A 14525-nucleotide genomic window follows, 5' to 3' on the forward strand; every position below is an offset into this window, starting at 1 on the left:
GGAGGGGGCGGGGTGGAGAAGCAAATGGGCGCTTCTCCTATGTGCCCTGGCCGGGAATCGAACCCGGGTCCCGCACACGCCAGGCCGATGCTCTACCGCTGAGCCAACCGGCCAGGGCCAAGAACAATGATATCTCTTATGAAAGCAAATACAAAAATCCTAAACAAAATACCAGCAAACCAAATCCAACTACATATAAACCAAATTTTATACTATGGCAAGCAGAATTTATTCCTGGAATGCAAGGTTGGTTCCACATATGAAAATCAATGTAATACACCATATTAATAGAATATTGGTGGGGGAAAACTCACATGATTATCTCAATAGACAAAGAAAGAGCATTTGAAAAAAATCTAACACCCTTTCAGGATAAAAACACTCAATAAGTAAGACTAGAAATAATTTCCTTGGTCTGATAAATAGCATCTACAAAAGCTAATATATTTCATGATAAAAGATGGACTGCTAGTCCTGGCCGGTTGGCTCAGCGGTAGAGCATCGACCCTGCGTGTGGAAGTCCTGGGTTCAATTTCCGGCCAGGGCACAAAGGAGGAGCGCCCATCTGCTTCTTCACCCTCCCCCCTCTCCTTCCTCTCTGTCTCTCTCTTTCCCTCCTGCAGCCAAGGCTCCATTGGAGCAAAGTTGGCCTGGGCGCTGAGGATGGCTCCTTGGCCTCCACCTCAGGCACTAGAACGGCTCTGGCCATAAGGGAACAACAAAACAATGCCCCAGATGGGCAGAGCATCACCCCCTGGTGGGCATGCCGGGTGGATCCCGATCAGGCGCATGTGGGAGTCTGTCTGACTGCCTTCCCGCTTCTAACTTCGAGGAAAAAAAATAGCAGAAAAACCCCCCAAAAACACCCCAAAGCATGGACTGCTTTTCTCCTAAAATCAGAAAAAAAGATAATGATGTCTACTCTTGCCTCTTCTATTCAATGTTCAATGAATTTCTTGTAATAAGGCAAGAAAATAAAATAAAAAGCATCTAAATTGGGAGGAAATGTAAAACTACCTCTATTCACAGGTGGCATGATCTTGCATATAGAAAATACTAAGGAATCCACTAACAATCTATTAGATCTAATATATAAGTTCACCAAGGTTGAGGATTCCAGATCAATATAGAAAAATTAGTTGTATTTCTATATTTTTGCAATAAATAATCAAAAAAAGAAATTAAGAAAAGAATTACATTTGAAATATCATAAAAAATAAGGTATTTAGGAAAAAATTTAACCAAAAAGTTTGAAATATATACTCTGAAAGCTATTAGACATTGCTGAAAGAAATATTAAAAGATCTAAATAAAATGGAAAAACTCCCATTATCATGAATCACAAGATTTATTATTGTTAAAATGACAATGCTCTCCAAATTATTTTACATTAGAATCCTTTATTATTTTATAATTTATTATTACCCTTTATATTATTATTAATTTCTATTAGAATCCCACTTGCCTACTTTGTAGAAACTGAAAAGCTGATTCTAAAATTCATACAAAATTGCAAAAACCCAAAACCACCCTGAAAAAGAAGAACAAGTGGGAAGACTCGTACTTTCTAATTTCAAAACTTACTACAGGTCTACAGTAGTCAAGATAATATAGTAATATCAATGTAATAGAACTGAGTCCAGAAATAAATCCATGTGTTTATGGCCAACTAATTTTCAGCAAGGGTGCCAAGACAATTCAATGGGGGAAAAGAACAGTCTTCCGAACAGATGGTGATGAGACAGCTGGATATTCACATATAAAAAAACGAAGCTGAATCCTTACCTCACACCATGTGCGAAATTAACTCAAAACAGACTGAACACCTACATGGAAGAGTTACAACTATGAAAATTTTAGAAGAAAACATAGAAGTAAATCTTTAGTCTTGGATTTGGCCATGGCTTTTTAGATTTACCAAAAACATAAGCAACAACAACAAAAATAGATTAGATTTCATTGAAATTTAAAACTCGTGCTTTAATGAACACTATCAGGAAAGTGAAAAAACAACCAGCAGAATGGGAGAAAATATCAGCAAATCATAATTCTAATAAGGGATTTTTATTAACTAGACTATACAAAAAAGACCCAAAAAACAAAACTCCCACAAAAACTCCTACAGCTCAATAATAAAAAGACAACCCAATCAAAAAATGGGCAAAGTATCTGAGTAGAAGAAAATACACAAATTGCTAAAAAGCACATGAGAAGGCTTGACCAGGAGGTAGCACACTGAATAGAGCACTGGCCTGGGATGCTGAGGACCCAGGTTCAAAACCCCGAGGTCGCCAGCTTGAATGCGGGCTTGAACACAGGCTCATCTGGCTTGAGCACAGGCCGCCAGCTACAGCACAGGGTTGCCAGCTTGAGCATGGCATCATAGACATGACCCCATGGTTGCTGGCTTGAGCCCAAGGTCACTGGCTTGAGCAAGGGGTCACTAGCTCTACTGCAGCCCCCCGGTCAAGGCACATATGAGGAAAGCAATTTGAACAACTAAGGTGCCGCAAACTGTGAATCGATGCTTTTCATCTCTTTCCCGTTCTGTCTGCTGTCCCTCTGCCTCTCTCTCTCACTTAAAAAAAAAAGCACATGAAAAGATGATTGACATTATTAGTCATCAGAGGAAATGCAAATCAAAACCACAAGATATCAGATACCGCTTCATACTCACTAGAATGACTACACGCTGAAAGCTGGAAAATAACAAGTATTGACAAGGATGTGGAAAAAAGTGGATCCCCAAATGCACTGCTGATGGAACATAAACTGATACACCACTTCGGAAAACAGTCTGGCAGCTCCTTAAACAATTAAACATAGTCACCAGGTGACCCAGTGATTCTACTCTTATATGTATGACCAAGAGAACTGAAATCATGTCCAGACAAAAAACTTGCACATTAATGTTCATAGCAGCATTATTCATAATAGCCAAAAAGTGAAAACAACCCCAATGTCTATCAGTGATAAATGAACAAACAAAATGTGTTCAAAGGAATAGTATTACTTGGTTGTGAAAGGAATGAAATACTAATATACACCACAATGTAGATGAACCATGAAAGGCCTCTGCTAAGAGGAAGAAGCCAGTCATAGAAGACCACATACACGATTCCATTTATGTGAAATGTCCAGAGTAGGGAAATTTAGAGAGACAGTGTTGGAGGGAATGACGGCTAGAAGGTGATAGCTAAAAGACGTGGAGTTTCTTTTTTAGGTGATGTAATGTCCTAAAACTAACTGTGGTGATGGTTGCAGAGCTCTGGGAATATACTAAAATAAATCCCTTAAAGCATATACTTTATTTACATTTTTTACTTTTATTTTTCAGAGACAGAGGTAGAGTCAGAGAGATAGATAGATAGGGACAGACAGGAACTGAGAGAGATGAGAAGCATCAATCATCAGTTTTTCTTTGTGACACCTTAGTTGTTCATTGATTGCTTTCTCATATGTGCCTTGACCGGGGGCCTACAGCAGACCGAGTAACTCCTTGTTCGAGCCAGCGACCTTGGCTCTAAGCTGGTGAGCCTTGCTCAAACCAGATGATCCTGCGCTCAAGCTGGCGACCTCAGGGTCTCAAACCTGGGTCTTCCGTATCCAGTCCAATGCTCTATCCACTGTGCCACCGCCTGGTCAGGCTAAAGCAGGGGTCGGCAACCTTTTTGGCTGAGAGAGCCATGAACGCCACATATTTTAAAGTGTAATTCCATGAGAGCCATACAACGACCCATGTACGTTAGGCATTATCTAATAAAAATTTGGTGTTGTCCCGGAGGACAGCTGTGATTGGCTCCAGCCACCCGCAACCATGAACATGAGCGGTAGGAAATGAATGGATGGTAATACACAAGAATGTTTTATATTTTTAACATTATTATTATTTTTAAATTTTTTTATTTATTTATTTTTATAGGGACAGAGAGAGTCAGAGAGAGAGATAGGGACAGAGAGATAGGAACAGAGAGAGATGAGAAGCATCAGTTTTTTGTTGCGACACCTTAGTTGTTCATTGATTGCTTTGTCATATGTGCCTTGACCGTGGGCCTTCAACAGACTGAGCAACCCCTTGCTCAAGCCAGCGACCTTGGGTCCAAGCTGGTGAGCTTTTTTTTGTTGTTGTTGTTCAAGCCAGATGAGCCTGCGCTCAAGTTGGCAACCTCGGGGTCTTAAACCTGGGTCCTTCTGCATCCCAGTCTGATGCTCTATCCACTGCGCCACCACCTGGTCAGGCACGTTATTATTATTTTTTTTATTAAAGATTTGTCTGCAAGCCAGAGCCATCAAAAGAGCCACATCTGGTTCGCAAGCCATAGGTTCCCGACCCCTGGGCTACAGCATATACTTTAAATGCGTAATTGTATATAGCATGTGAACTATCTATCAATTAAACTGTTTTAAATAATAATATAGTGGGAAGAAAAAACCCTGGTGACTTGGAAATCTTTCCTCCGACCCTGCCAGTCCATTTTAGCTGACAAATCATATCGTTCAATACTCACAAGGGCATAAATACCCATCACCTCTATCAGTTTCTTCCTTTCATGTTTCTCCTCCCAACTCACACACACTGCCCACTATCTGCCACTTGAGAAAAGAAACGCTGGGGTGAGAGGCAGCGTCTTCTTGTAGCCAGAAGGTGAGTTTTAGAAAGCAATGGGACGTCAGCAGAGATGTGGACGAAAGAGGGGGAAATTCAGGGCTGAAGCAGCTAAGGAAGGTGCAAGGGTTGGGGATGGGCGGACGAGAAGGACTCCATGGGGTCTCAGTGCCCCAGCTCATACTCCGACTTCTGCGGCGAGAACAGGGCCAAGCCACTCCCTTACCGACAGGGGCCAGCTGATGCAGGTGAGCATGCGGTAGAGGCGGAAGAGGTGGACCAGGTAGAAGGCGAGGATCATTATCAAGTTGCAAATGGTGACCACTTCAAAGTATCTGAAGGCACTGTGGCCACTCCACGGAGAGCTCCTCACACAGATGAAGGCAATCAGCAGCGTGACCTGAGACATAAACACAGACACATCAGAGAGATGCCCTCCCCGAGACTGGCGCCCAGGGAACAAACGGCAACAAAACAACTGAAACTCAAACCACAACAGAAAATCGGGCAACTGCTACAATTCAGGTTATTTCCTCACAGATTGGCTGGAAGAGTACAATTTCCTACCGTAGCACAAGCTTTTAAAACACATGCTGGGTGTGATTGCTAACAACAGCCGTGAGTGGCGTTGTCCCCTGAAATCTATGCTGTGCTGGCAGGAGGCCTCTTAGAGGGAGAGGGGACAGGAACGCAGGAAGATACCCAAGCGGGACTGTTCCAGTTATAGTATTTGCCAGACCTCCACAGAGCAAAGATGCAGTCACTGTGATTCTCTACCTCGCGTTTGCATAATAGGTTGAACCGAGGAAGTTGCCAATATTTGACTGTGTGAGACCCTCAAAGATGGCGATTCATATGTTACAACCCTACCAGTTGACCGTAAGTTACTATTTCCTGACATCTGACGTACGTGATCTCACGGAGGTCTCACAGAAGTCTGTCAGGTAGATGAAACCACCTCCATATTCATATAGGGAAACCGAGGCACACAGGTTCAATAATTAGCCCAAGACTACCCAGTTTATAAGCAGGAGAGGTGAGATTTGAACCCAAGTTGTCCGATTTTAAGGGCCATGTTCCTCCATGTCAGATACAGTTTTGCCTTCTAAAAATGGAAGCCCTCATCACAAACCAGCCAAAGAGGGTGGGTGTGTTGTTATCAAATGTACAGGAATCCTGGTTATAAGGTGGTGCTTGCTCACCACTGAGCATGCAGTAAAAACTCACTCATGAAGTCTATTGTTGCATGAATGAATGAATGAACAAATGAACGAGCAGAATTAATCAATTAATGACCTATTAATGAATTAACAGGACAGGTAAATTATTAGCAGCATACGAATACTAGGGGAGAGCAGGCTGGAAGAGGGGAGATTCTGCGTTTCTGTGAAGGCTGCTCAGAGTCCTGTTCACTCTACAGAGGGAATAAGCCAGTAACATACAGGTGTTAAATGTATGGAAAATCTTAGGACCTATTATAAAAGCATAACTAATTTAGGACAAAAATTACTTTATGCTGCTTCTTTACTATAGAACGGTGATTCTCAAAGGGTGTGTGCATGGGTGATTTTGTGTCCCTTGGCAATGTCTGGAGACATCAGAGGCTGCTAAACACCCCACAATGCACAGGACGGACCCATAAAAAGAATTCCCTGGTCTCATAGGTGGCCCACGCTGCTACAGAGAGACCCGGCTGGAGAAAATGTGAGTCTGTAATGAGAATTAAGTCACAAAAGGATCTAACTCTGGTTAAAGTGGTCAGTGCTCAGAATGCTCTTTCCCCCTCACTTCTAGCATGGACCCGGGTCCTTAGTAACACACACAACAGCTCAAGAAGGACTCGGCCTGAAGCTTAAAGCGGACGTGAAGAATGTTCCGCTTAACAGATCAAAGCAGAGGAGTGTGAACAAGAAGGGACCCTCAGCACTGGCGTATGTCCCTTTGCTAATGAGCAGCGTATTTCCATTTTCTCGCTTCCTCTCCAGCCAGTCAGCCACGGTAAGACACTGATTCATGCCCCTGAGGTTGTTTCAAAGCCGAGGGGAGGCTTTGCTTCACTCAGGCGGTGTGCGTGCTGGCTGGGGCTTGGTGGCCTTTTATACCTGGGACGTCTATGTGGGTCTCAGCCCTGCACTGATCCCCTCACACACTGGGGCATTTCTCTTCAAGGCCTGCCTTAAAATGCACAGAATCCAGGAGCAGGCAGCCCAAGTCCCCTGTGAAAAAGCAATTCTGCACCTGATGTAATGCAAAGGTTAGGCTAATTTTTACAACCCTTCATCTGTGACAGAGCAGCTCTGACTCATGGTGACAGAGATGTGGGAGTTTCCCAGTGACTAAAAGGGGCCCGGGTTGGTCTCCCCCTCTGAGCTCCCAGGCTGAGCACGTGCAGCTGGAAGTCCATTGCTGCTCCACCACAAGCTGCCTCAAACCTTTCTGGGAAACTTGCTAGGGAACCTTGTATGGGGTGTCCTCAAGACGGGCCGCCCCCAAATATCCCACAATGTCATATCGATTACTTTGAATGAAGGTGACTTGATAAAGCAGCCAGTGCCAGGAAGGCCACCGTGATTGTCCCTTGTCTCCCTCGGCACAGGAAAGAAATCTCCCATGTGTAACTTGCCCTCCGGCTCCAGGCGGCAGAGAGAGAAACGACCTTCCAGGGCAAGCTCTTCGGCTTCTATAAACACTTCAGAATAAACAGGTGACTGGTTCGGTCACTTAGCCTCATTTTATGATCTGAGCATCACATTGAGATTTTCCCGAACGCACGCATAAAATTGTTTTATCTCCTGTGAACCTAATCTTGTGTCAATGTTATTATTACTAGTCTAGCTATAAGAACTAAATAAGGGCAAAGGGGGGATTCTTCCCCTCCCCAACACCCTCGAGGGAGAAATGGAATTCTGAAGTCCAAGATGGACAAGTGCTGGAGAAGACTCAAGAGGCAGTGTGCAGGGGCCGCCTTCCTCTGAGCCGGACGGCAGAGGAATGGTGGGCTCAGGGGCCCTGTCGCCTGCTGCCGGCAGCCTGTGCCCTCAGCAAGCCTGACCCCTCCACGCTCTTGCCAAGTCTGGTGCGCCGAGGGTGCCTGTGTCTGGCTGAAGGTGGCACCAGACACCTTTTGTTTTAAGAGCCCTGGGCTGGATGCTTGGCAAGTCACCCAAGCCCACCCTCTCGGCACGCACGGGTTTTTATTCTGACTGTGGAATCATGTTTCGCTGAGAGAGGCAGGCAGGAGGCGGGGAAGTAACTGATGAAAGGCAACATCAAAAAGTCGCAGGCCCAACTCTAAGAGGCTTTTCTGGAAAAGCCCAGGAGACGCAAGTCAGGCTTGTTGTTCAAAAAGCCAGATGTGACTGAGGCGGCAGTGATTGGAATCTGCGTGGAGACCTGAGGAGCCCGTAGCGACTGCTTGGCGGTGGGCAGGCCGGAAGGGGAATCCGGAATGTTCCCAACTTTGGCCGAATTCCGCCCTGGGGGTTGACTCCCCTGTTAAAGCACCCACCGGTCCTCACACCAGGATACAGCCCTGGTGCAATCTCAGTAAGCACCCACTGGGAGAGAGAGCCTCCCCTGGGTTACTTCCTCTGCCCCCCCCCCCCCCCCACTCATCAACAGCAGACTTTTGCTACAGGCTTCTTCCCACCCTCTCACCCCCCACACCCCCTGCACATGGTACTGTTCTGTACTCGAATACAAAAATGTCATAGAAGGCCCTGGCCAGTTGGCTCAGCAGTAAAGCGTCGGCCTGGCGTGCGGGGGACCCGGGTTCGGTTCCTGGCCAGGGCACACAGGAGAAGCGCCCATTTGCTTCTCCACCTCCACCCCCCTCCTTCCTCTCTGTCTCTCTCTTCCCCTCCCGCAGCCGGGGCTCCATTGGAGCAAAGATGGCCCGGGCGCTGGGGATGGCTCCTTGGCCACTGCCCCAGGCGCTAGAGTGGCTCTGGTCGCGGCAGAGCGACGCCTAGGAGGGGCAGAGCATCGCCCCCTGGTGGGCAGAGCGTTGCCCCTGGTGGGCGTGCCAGGTGGATCCCCGTCGGGCGCATGCGGGAGTCTGTCTGACTGTCTCTCCCCGTTTCCAGCTTCAGAAAGAAAAAAAAAATGTCATAGAAAACACCAGGGACGGGGATCAGCTAGGATCCACTATGCTAGGGGTCCTCGGGTCCAGAGCAGCCAGGTAACGTCCTGGTTTCTGAATCTCACCAGGTGGCAGAAGTCACCTGCAGGATACTGAACACCAGAGCCTATGCTGGTCCGTGCGGGGAGTGTTTCTGGAAGGCCGTGTAAGAACTTGTGAACAGTGCTTGCTTCTGGGGAGAATGAATTATTTAGTAGGTTAAAAAAAATTCGCTTCTTTTGTTCTCGGGTATTATAAAGATCACATATTAAGTTGTAAAGTAGCACATTTCTTTTTATGACATGTCTCAGAGATCTTGAACGGCACATATACAGATCTATGCTTTTCTTTTAATTGGCTGCAGCTTTGTCTGACCCAGGGCTTCTCGGCCTCAGCACTACTGACACTTGGGGCTGTGGGTGGGGAGGGGGGCTGTCTTGGAGAATGTTCAGCAGCCAGGAGCAACAACGAAAAATGTCTCCAGACATTGTCAATGGACTTTTGGGGCCAAAATCGCCTCTGGTTGAGAACCACTACTTTAAACAGTCTTTTAGTAAAGGACGTTTATCACTTCCCCAGTTTCTTACAAATACGGTTTTGCAAAAGTATTCTTGGACGTTTCTGGAAGATTCTTGGGAGTGAAATTACCGTATTTTTCGTTCCATAAGATGCATTATCCCCCCCCCCCCAAGTGGAGGGGAAAATGCCTGTGCATCTTATGGAGTAAAAAATACAGTATTCTATTAAATATTTTAATACACCACTTGGTTTAGAATATTTTTTTTCTTATTTTCCTCCTTAAAACCCTAGATGTGTCTTATAGTCAGGTGCGTCTTATGGAGCAAAAAATACAGTAGAGTGAAAGCATATTTACATTGAAGAGTTTGATGTTTGCTGCCAAGATGCTATCCAAAAAAGATATGAGTTTCCCTGCACAGGAAATCTTGCCAACACAGATTATCTTCAGTGTTTAAAAAGAATGAAAATAGCCTGACCAGACGGTGGCGCAGTGGATAGAGCATCGGACTGGGATGAGGAAGACCCAGGTTCGAGACCCCGAGGTCGCCAGCTTGAGCACGGGCTCATCTGGTTTGAGCAAAAAGCTCACCAGCTTGAGCCCAAGGTCGCTGGCTCGAGCAAGGAGTTACTCGGTCTGCTGAAGGCCTGTGGTCAAGGCACATATGAGAAAGCAATCAATGAACAACTAAGGTGTTGCAACGCGCAATGAAAAACTAACGATTGATGCTTTTCATCTCTCTGTTCCTGTCTGTCTGTCCCTGTCTATCCCTCTCTCTGACTCTGTAAAAAAATAAAAACAATATCTTCTTATTTAATCTTCATTTCCCTGATTACTAGTTGGTTGAATACCTTTTCATATGTTTATTGGTTATTTACCTGTTTATATTCTTGGCCTATTTCACTATTGTTTGTAGTTTTATTAGGGATTTGAAGAATTCTTTATATTCTGAATATTAACCTACTATCTGTTATACATATTACAAATAATTCTTTCAATCCCTCATTTGCCTTTATTTTCAGTCTCTTTTATTGACCAAAGTTTAATTTTTTTATGCAGTTAAATCTATGCATCATTTTTTAATAGTTTCTGGGTTTTGTGTCTTATTCTCTACTCCAAGATTATAGAACATCCTACATTAAAAAGAAGTGTTAGTTTCCTTTTTTATATGTAAAACTTTCACCTCTTCAAGTGTGTGAGATTTATTTTTGTAGACGGCATGAGCTTGGGTACACAGTAGGATTTTTTTTAAAAATGAAGATATTTTTTAATTTTAATTTTTATTTATTTATTTATTTTTACAGAGACAGAGAGTCAGAGAGAGAGATAGGTAGGGACAGACAGGAATGGAGAGAGATGAGAAGCATCAATCATTAGTTTTTCTTGTGACACTTTAGTTGTTCATTGATTGCTCTCTCATATGTGCCTTGACCGGGGGCCTTCAGAAGACCAAGTAATCCCTTGATCGAACCAGTGACCTTGGGTCCAAGCTGGTGAGCTTTGCTCAAACCAGATGAGCCCGAGCTCAAGTTGGCGACCTCAGGGTCTCAAACCTGGGTCCTCCGCATCCCAGTCTAATGTTCTATCCACTGCATCACCGCCTGGTCAGGCGGGCACACAGTAGGATTTTACCTTAACCGAATAGTCAGTTGGCTGTACTAACAGTATTCACTGAACACTGGTTTGAAAGGCTGACTTTTACACAAGCTTTTACCTGCTTGCTTCCAATCCATTGTTCACAGAGCAATCATCAACTTTAAAACTCCTTAAGGCAGGGGTCCCCAAACATTTTTTTTTTTTTTTTTTTTGTATTTTTCTGAAGCTGGAAACGGGGAGAGACAGTCAGACTCTCGCATGCGCCTGACTGGGATCCACCCGACACACCCACCAAGGGGCGATGCTCTGCCCCTCTGGGGTGTCGTGATCAGAGCCACTCTAGCGCCTGGGGCGGAGGCCAAGGAGCCATCCCCAGAGCCCGGGCCAACTTTGCTCCAATGGAGCCTTGACTGCAGGAGGGGAAGAGAGAGACAGAGAGGAAGGAGAGGGGGAGAGATGGAGAAGCAGATGGGCGCTTCTCCTGTGTGCCCTGGTCGGGAATTGAACCTGGGACTCCTGCACGCCAGGCCAACGCTCTACCACTGAGCCAACCGGCCAGGGCCGGTCCCCAAACTTTTTACACAGGGGGCCAGTTCACTGTCCCTCAGACCGTTGGAGGGCCGCCACATACAGTGCTCCTCTCACTGACCACCAATGAAAGAGGTGCCCCTTCTGGAAGTGCGGCGGGGGCCAGATAAATGGCCTCAGGGGGCCGCATGCGGCCCCGTAGGCTATAGTTTGCGGATGCCTGCTAAGGCCTTAAAACTTCAATAGTTTCCATACTCTTGAATCAGTTAAAAACCAATTTAATGAGGCCCAAAGGGGCTGCAGGTTCTGTTTCGGCTGCCTCTGCTTCTGGGTACACTCAGCCCTTCAGGAGGGTCCCCAGGTGTCTCCCTTACGGTGCCTTGGCAATCGGTGCTTAGCTCCATGGTTGCTGGTTAACTACCTATGTGTTTGTTGGTTAACTGTTTACCATCCTTCTCCCGAACTCGAAATGCAAGCTCCATGAGTATAGGGACCCCGTGTGTTTCACTGTACTCTCTGCTCCCAGCAGCATGCCCTGCACACAGTAGGTACTCAGTTCAACACTGGGTGAACGAATCGTTCCTGGGGTTCTCCTGCCATCCTCTGCCACAGCTCCATGACACTCTACTGCATAAAAACAAACAACAACAAAAAAACCACACCTCTTCCCTTACTGGCCTAGAATCCTTTGAGAAGAGGGTGTGCTTTGTGGTGGAACATATAGATGAATGAATGACTTGTTTTTTTGAATGACTGACGTTTGGAGGCTACTCCGGGAACATTTCCAGAGTTGGCCAAACACCTGCCCGGCGTTTGGACTCTCCAGAGCGTGTGGGTGTGGGTGTAATGCAAGAAGGCCTTTTGATCAGTGGTTCTCAACCTTTCTAATGCCGTGACCCCGCAATATAGTTCCTCATGTTGCGGTGACCCCAAACCAAAAAATAATTTTGGTGGCTACTTCATAACTGTAATTTTGCTACAGTTATGATTCGGAACGTAAATACCTGATATGCATTATGTATTTTCCGATGGCTTTAGGTGACCCTGCCGGGGTCGCGACCCACAGGTTGAGAACCGCTGTTCTAGATTCTTAGTACATGATGGAGCCAGAATATTTTCTGCTTGTCACTTAGGCCAGGCCTCAGACCCCTCGTCCCCAACTAATTTTTCACAACAGACGCAGCCTGGCTGCCTGCGCAGCAATCACGCCACCCACGTCATCACTGCTCCTCACTGGCAGAGGTCATCAGGTCACACTGAGGAAGACTGGGCCGGAAAGCACGGCCCATCAAAAATGTCACTATATCTAAGAGGTGAGACGCGCCGCTGACAGTCATGCCAACTCGGTGGTTTGGTGCTTATGTTGAACGAAACTGAAACCACAAATTTTTGTCTGCAACAGGTAATGGGGTTCTCTATCTTGTATCTCAGTATCTGGTTCAATTTCCTGGTCCCTCATTTCAAGAGAACAAAAGCAGCAGCCTCTGCCTCTCACCCCTGCCATTCCTGGGGGAGGCCATACTGCTCTGTGTGTGTACAGAAGTGAGAAGACAGGACGGTGGACGGGAGACACCCCCCCTCAGGAGACTTCTGGAGGACAGAGGACCCGGGTGGGTGCTAAGACAACGTGGGGACGCCACAGGGAATGTGAGGGTTGAACCCCAAAGAGAGGAGGCAACACGGCTGCTCGAGTGGAAAGAAGAGCAAAGGTGATCACTAACACTGCTTCAGCGCTCACTGTGCAGCAAGCTCTGAGTGCTTTACAGGCGCCTGCCTGTTTTATCCTCACGAAAATCTACGATGCACGTGCCATTATTCTCCCCACTTCACAAGAAGGGAGTGGAGGGCAGAGACTGGAAGCGATTTGCACCAATCATACAAGTAAGGAGTCTGGAGCCGGGGGATGGACCAAGCCAAGCAGTCTGGGGGGAGGGGTGGGAAATCCTCTGGTTGCTATGACAACGATCATCCTGGCTCTGAATCTGTGACTCCCAAGGGCACCCCAGCCTCAACACTGGTTACTAGATGTATGTGAGCAAAGTGAACAGGCCAGAGAGGAATGAGGGGGCAGATGTCCTGAGGTCAGTGCCCTGAAACCCCCGAGGGGTAAAGGAAGCATTAGCCAAGGCAGGGCAAGAGGTGTGGAAGCTCAGGGAGTGAACTGGGAGCCATGAGGAGTTTGGAGTGGAGAGAATCAACAGGAACAAGCATGTGCTGAACACCCACTAGGCAGCAGGTGGTGAGATACTAGCTCATGTCATTCAACAGCAGCGCCACCAGGGCCAGGTGGTGCTGTGCCCAGCTCACAGAACTGACGAAGGGAAGGACCAGGGGTGAGTCACTTGCCCAAGGAAGGTCACACAGCGGGTAGGCAGTAGACCCAAGAAGCAAATTTAAGTCTACCCGACTCTCGCGACTCTGTGAAGAGTGAGTGTGTTACACAGGGATGAGCTCACACCCAATCCATAAGCTCACATGTATTTTTCCTTTTCAAACAGAGTATCACACTGTATAGATAGTTATATACTCTGCTTTTTTAAAGTATAAATATTTTATCACTGGTAGATGCCGCACATCAATTATTCTACTTCAGAGAGAGCCATTATCATTGCCCAGCAAGCTGTCTATTTTACCTGCAATTTTTTTTCATTGATTTTACAAAGAGGGGAGAGAGCGAGAAAGGCAGAGGAGGAGGAGCGGGAAGCATCTCATGTGTGCCTTGACCGGGCAAGCCCAGGGTTTGGAACCAGCGACCTCAGCGTTCCAGGTCCAGGTCGACGCATTATCCACTGCGCCACCACAGGTCAGGCTTACCTGTTATTTTCAATTGTCTGTCATCCCTTGAACGTAAGCCCCATGATGATGGGGACTTTGATCTGTTGTGTTCACTGTCGTTTCTCCAGTGCCCAATGGTACATGGGTTCTCCACTGATATCCGTTGAATAAATAAAGGAACAGATGAATGAATGCAATTATATGTGCATTTCCTGAGGGCCTTCTGTGTTCCAGGCACTGAGCAGGGCCACATTCCTGCCGGTTCCTGCCTCATGTGTAGAGGGCAGAGATAGGTGAGTAGAGGAAGGTGCACCATCACCCTGGAGAGGTCCGACCTGCAACCTGCAGGAGGAGCTGACAGCAGCGGGCACACGGGCAGGGAC

General features: G+C 46.5%; 1 protein-coding gene across 2 annotated transcripts in view; it reads right to left on the reverse strand.

Moving 5' to 3' along the window:
* The window catches only part of CMTM7 (CKLF like MARVEL transmembrane domain containing 7), a 53946-nt gene that overhangs the window by 8895 nt on the left and 30526 nt on the right, over positions 1-14525 (reverse strand). For both annotated transcript variants that reach the window (XM_066350953.1, XM_066350952.1), the window contains exon 2: positions 4833-5006. In XM_066350953.1, the coding sequence (XP_066207050.1) occupies positions 4833-5006 (174 nt within the window). The remainder of the gene's footprint in view (positions 1-4832; positions 5007-14525) is intronic.

The sequence above is a fragment of the Saccopteryx leptura genome, chromosome 10, assembly GCF_036850995.1.
Source record: "Saccopteryx leptura isolate mSacLep1 chromosome 10, mSacLep1_pri_phased_curated, whole genome shotgun sequence".
In the NCBI taxonomy this organism is placed as follows: Eukaryota; Metazoa; Chordata; class Mammalia; order Chiroptera; family Emballonuridae; genus Saccopteryx; species Saccopteryx leptura.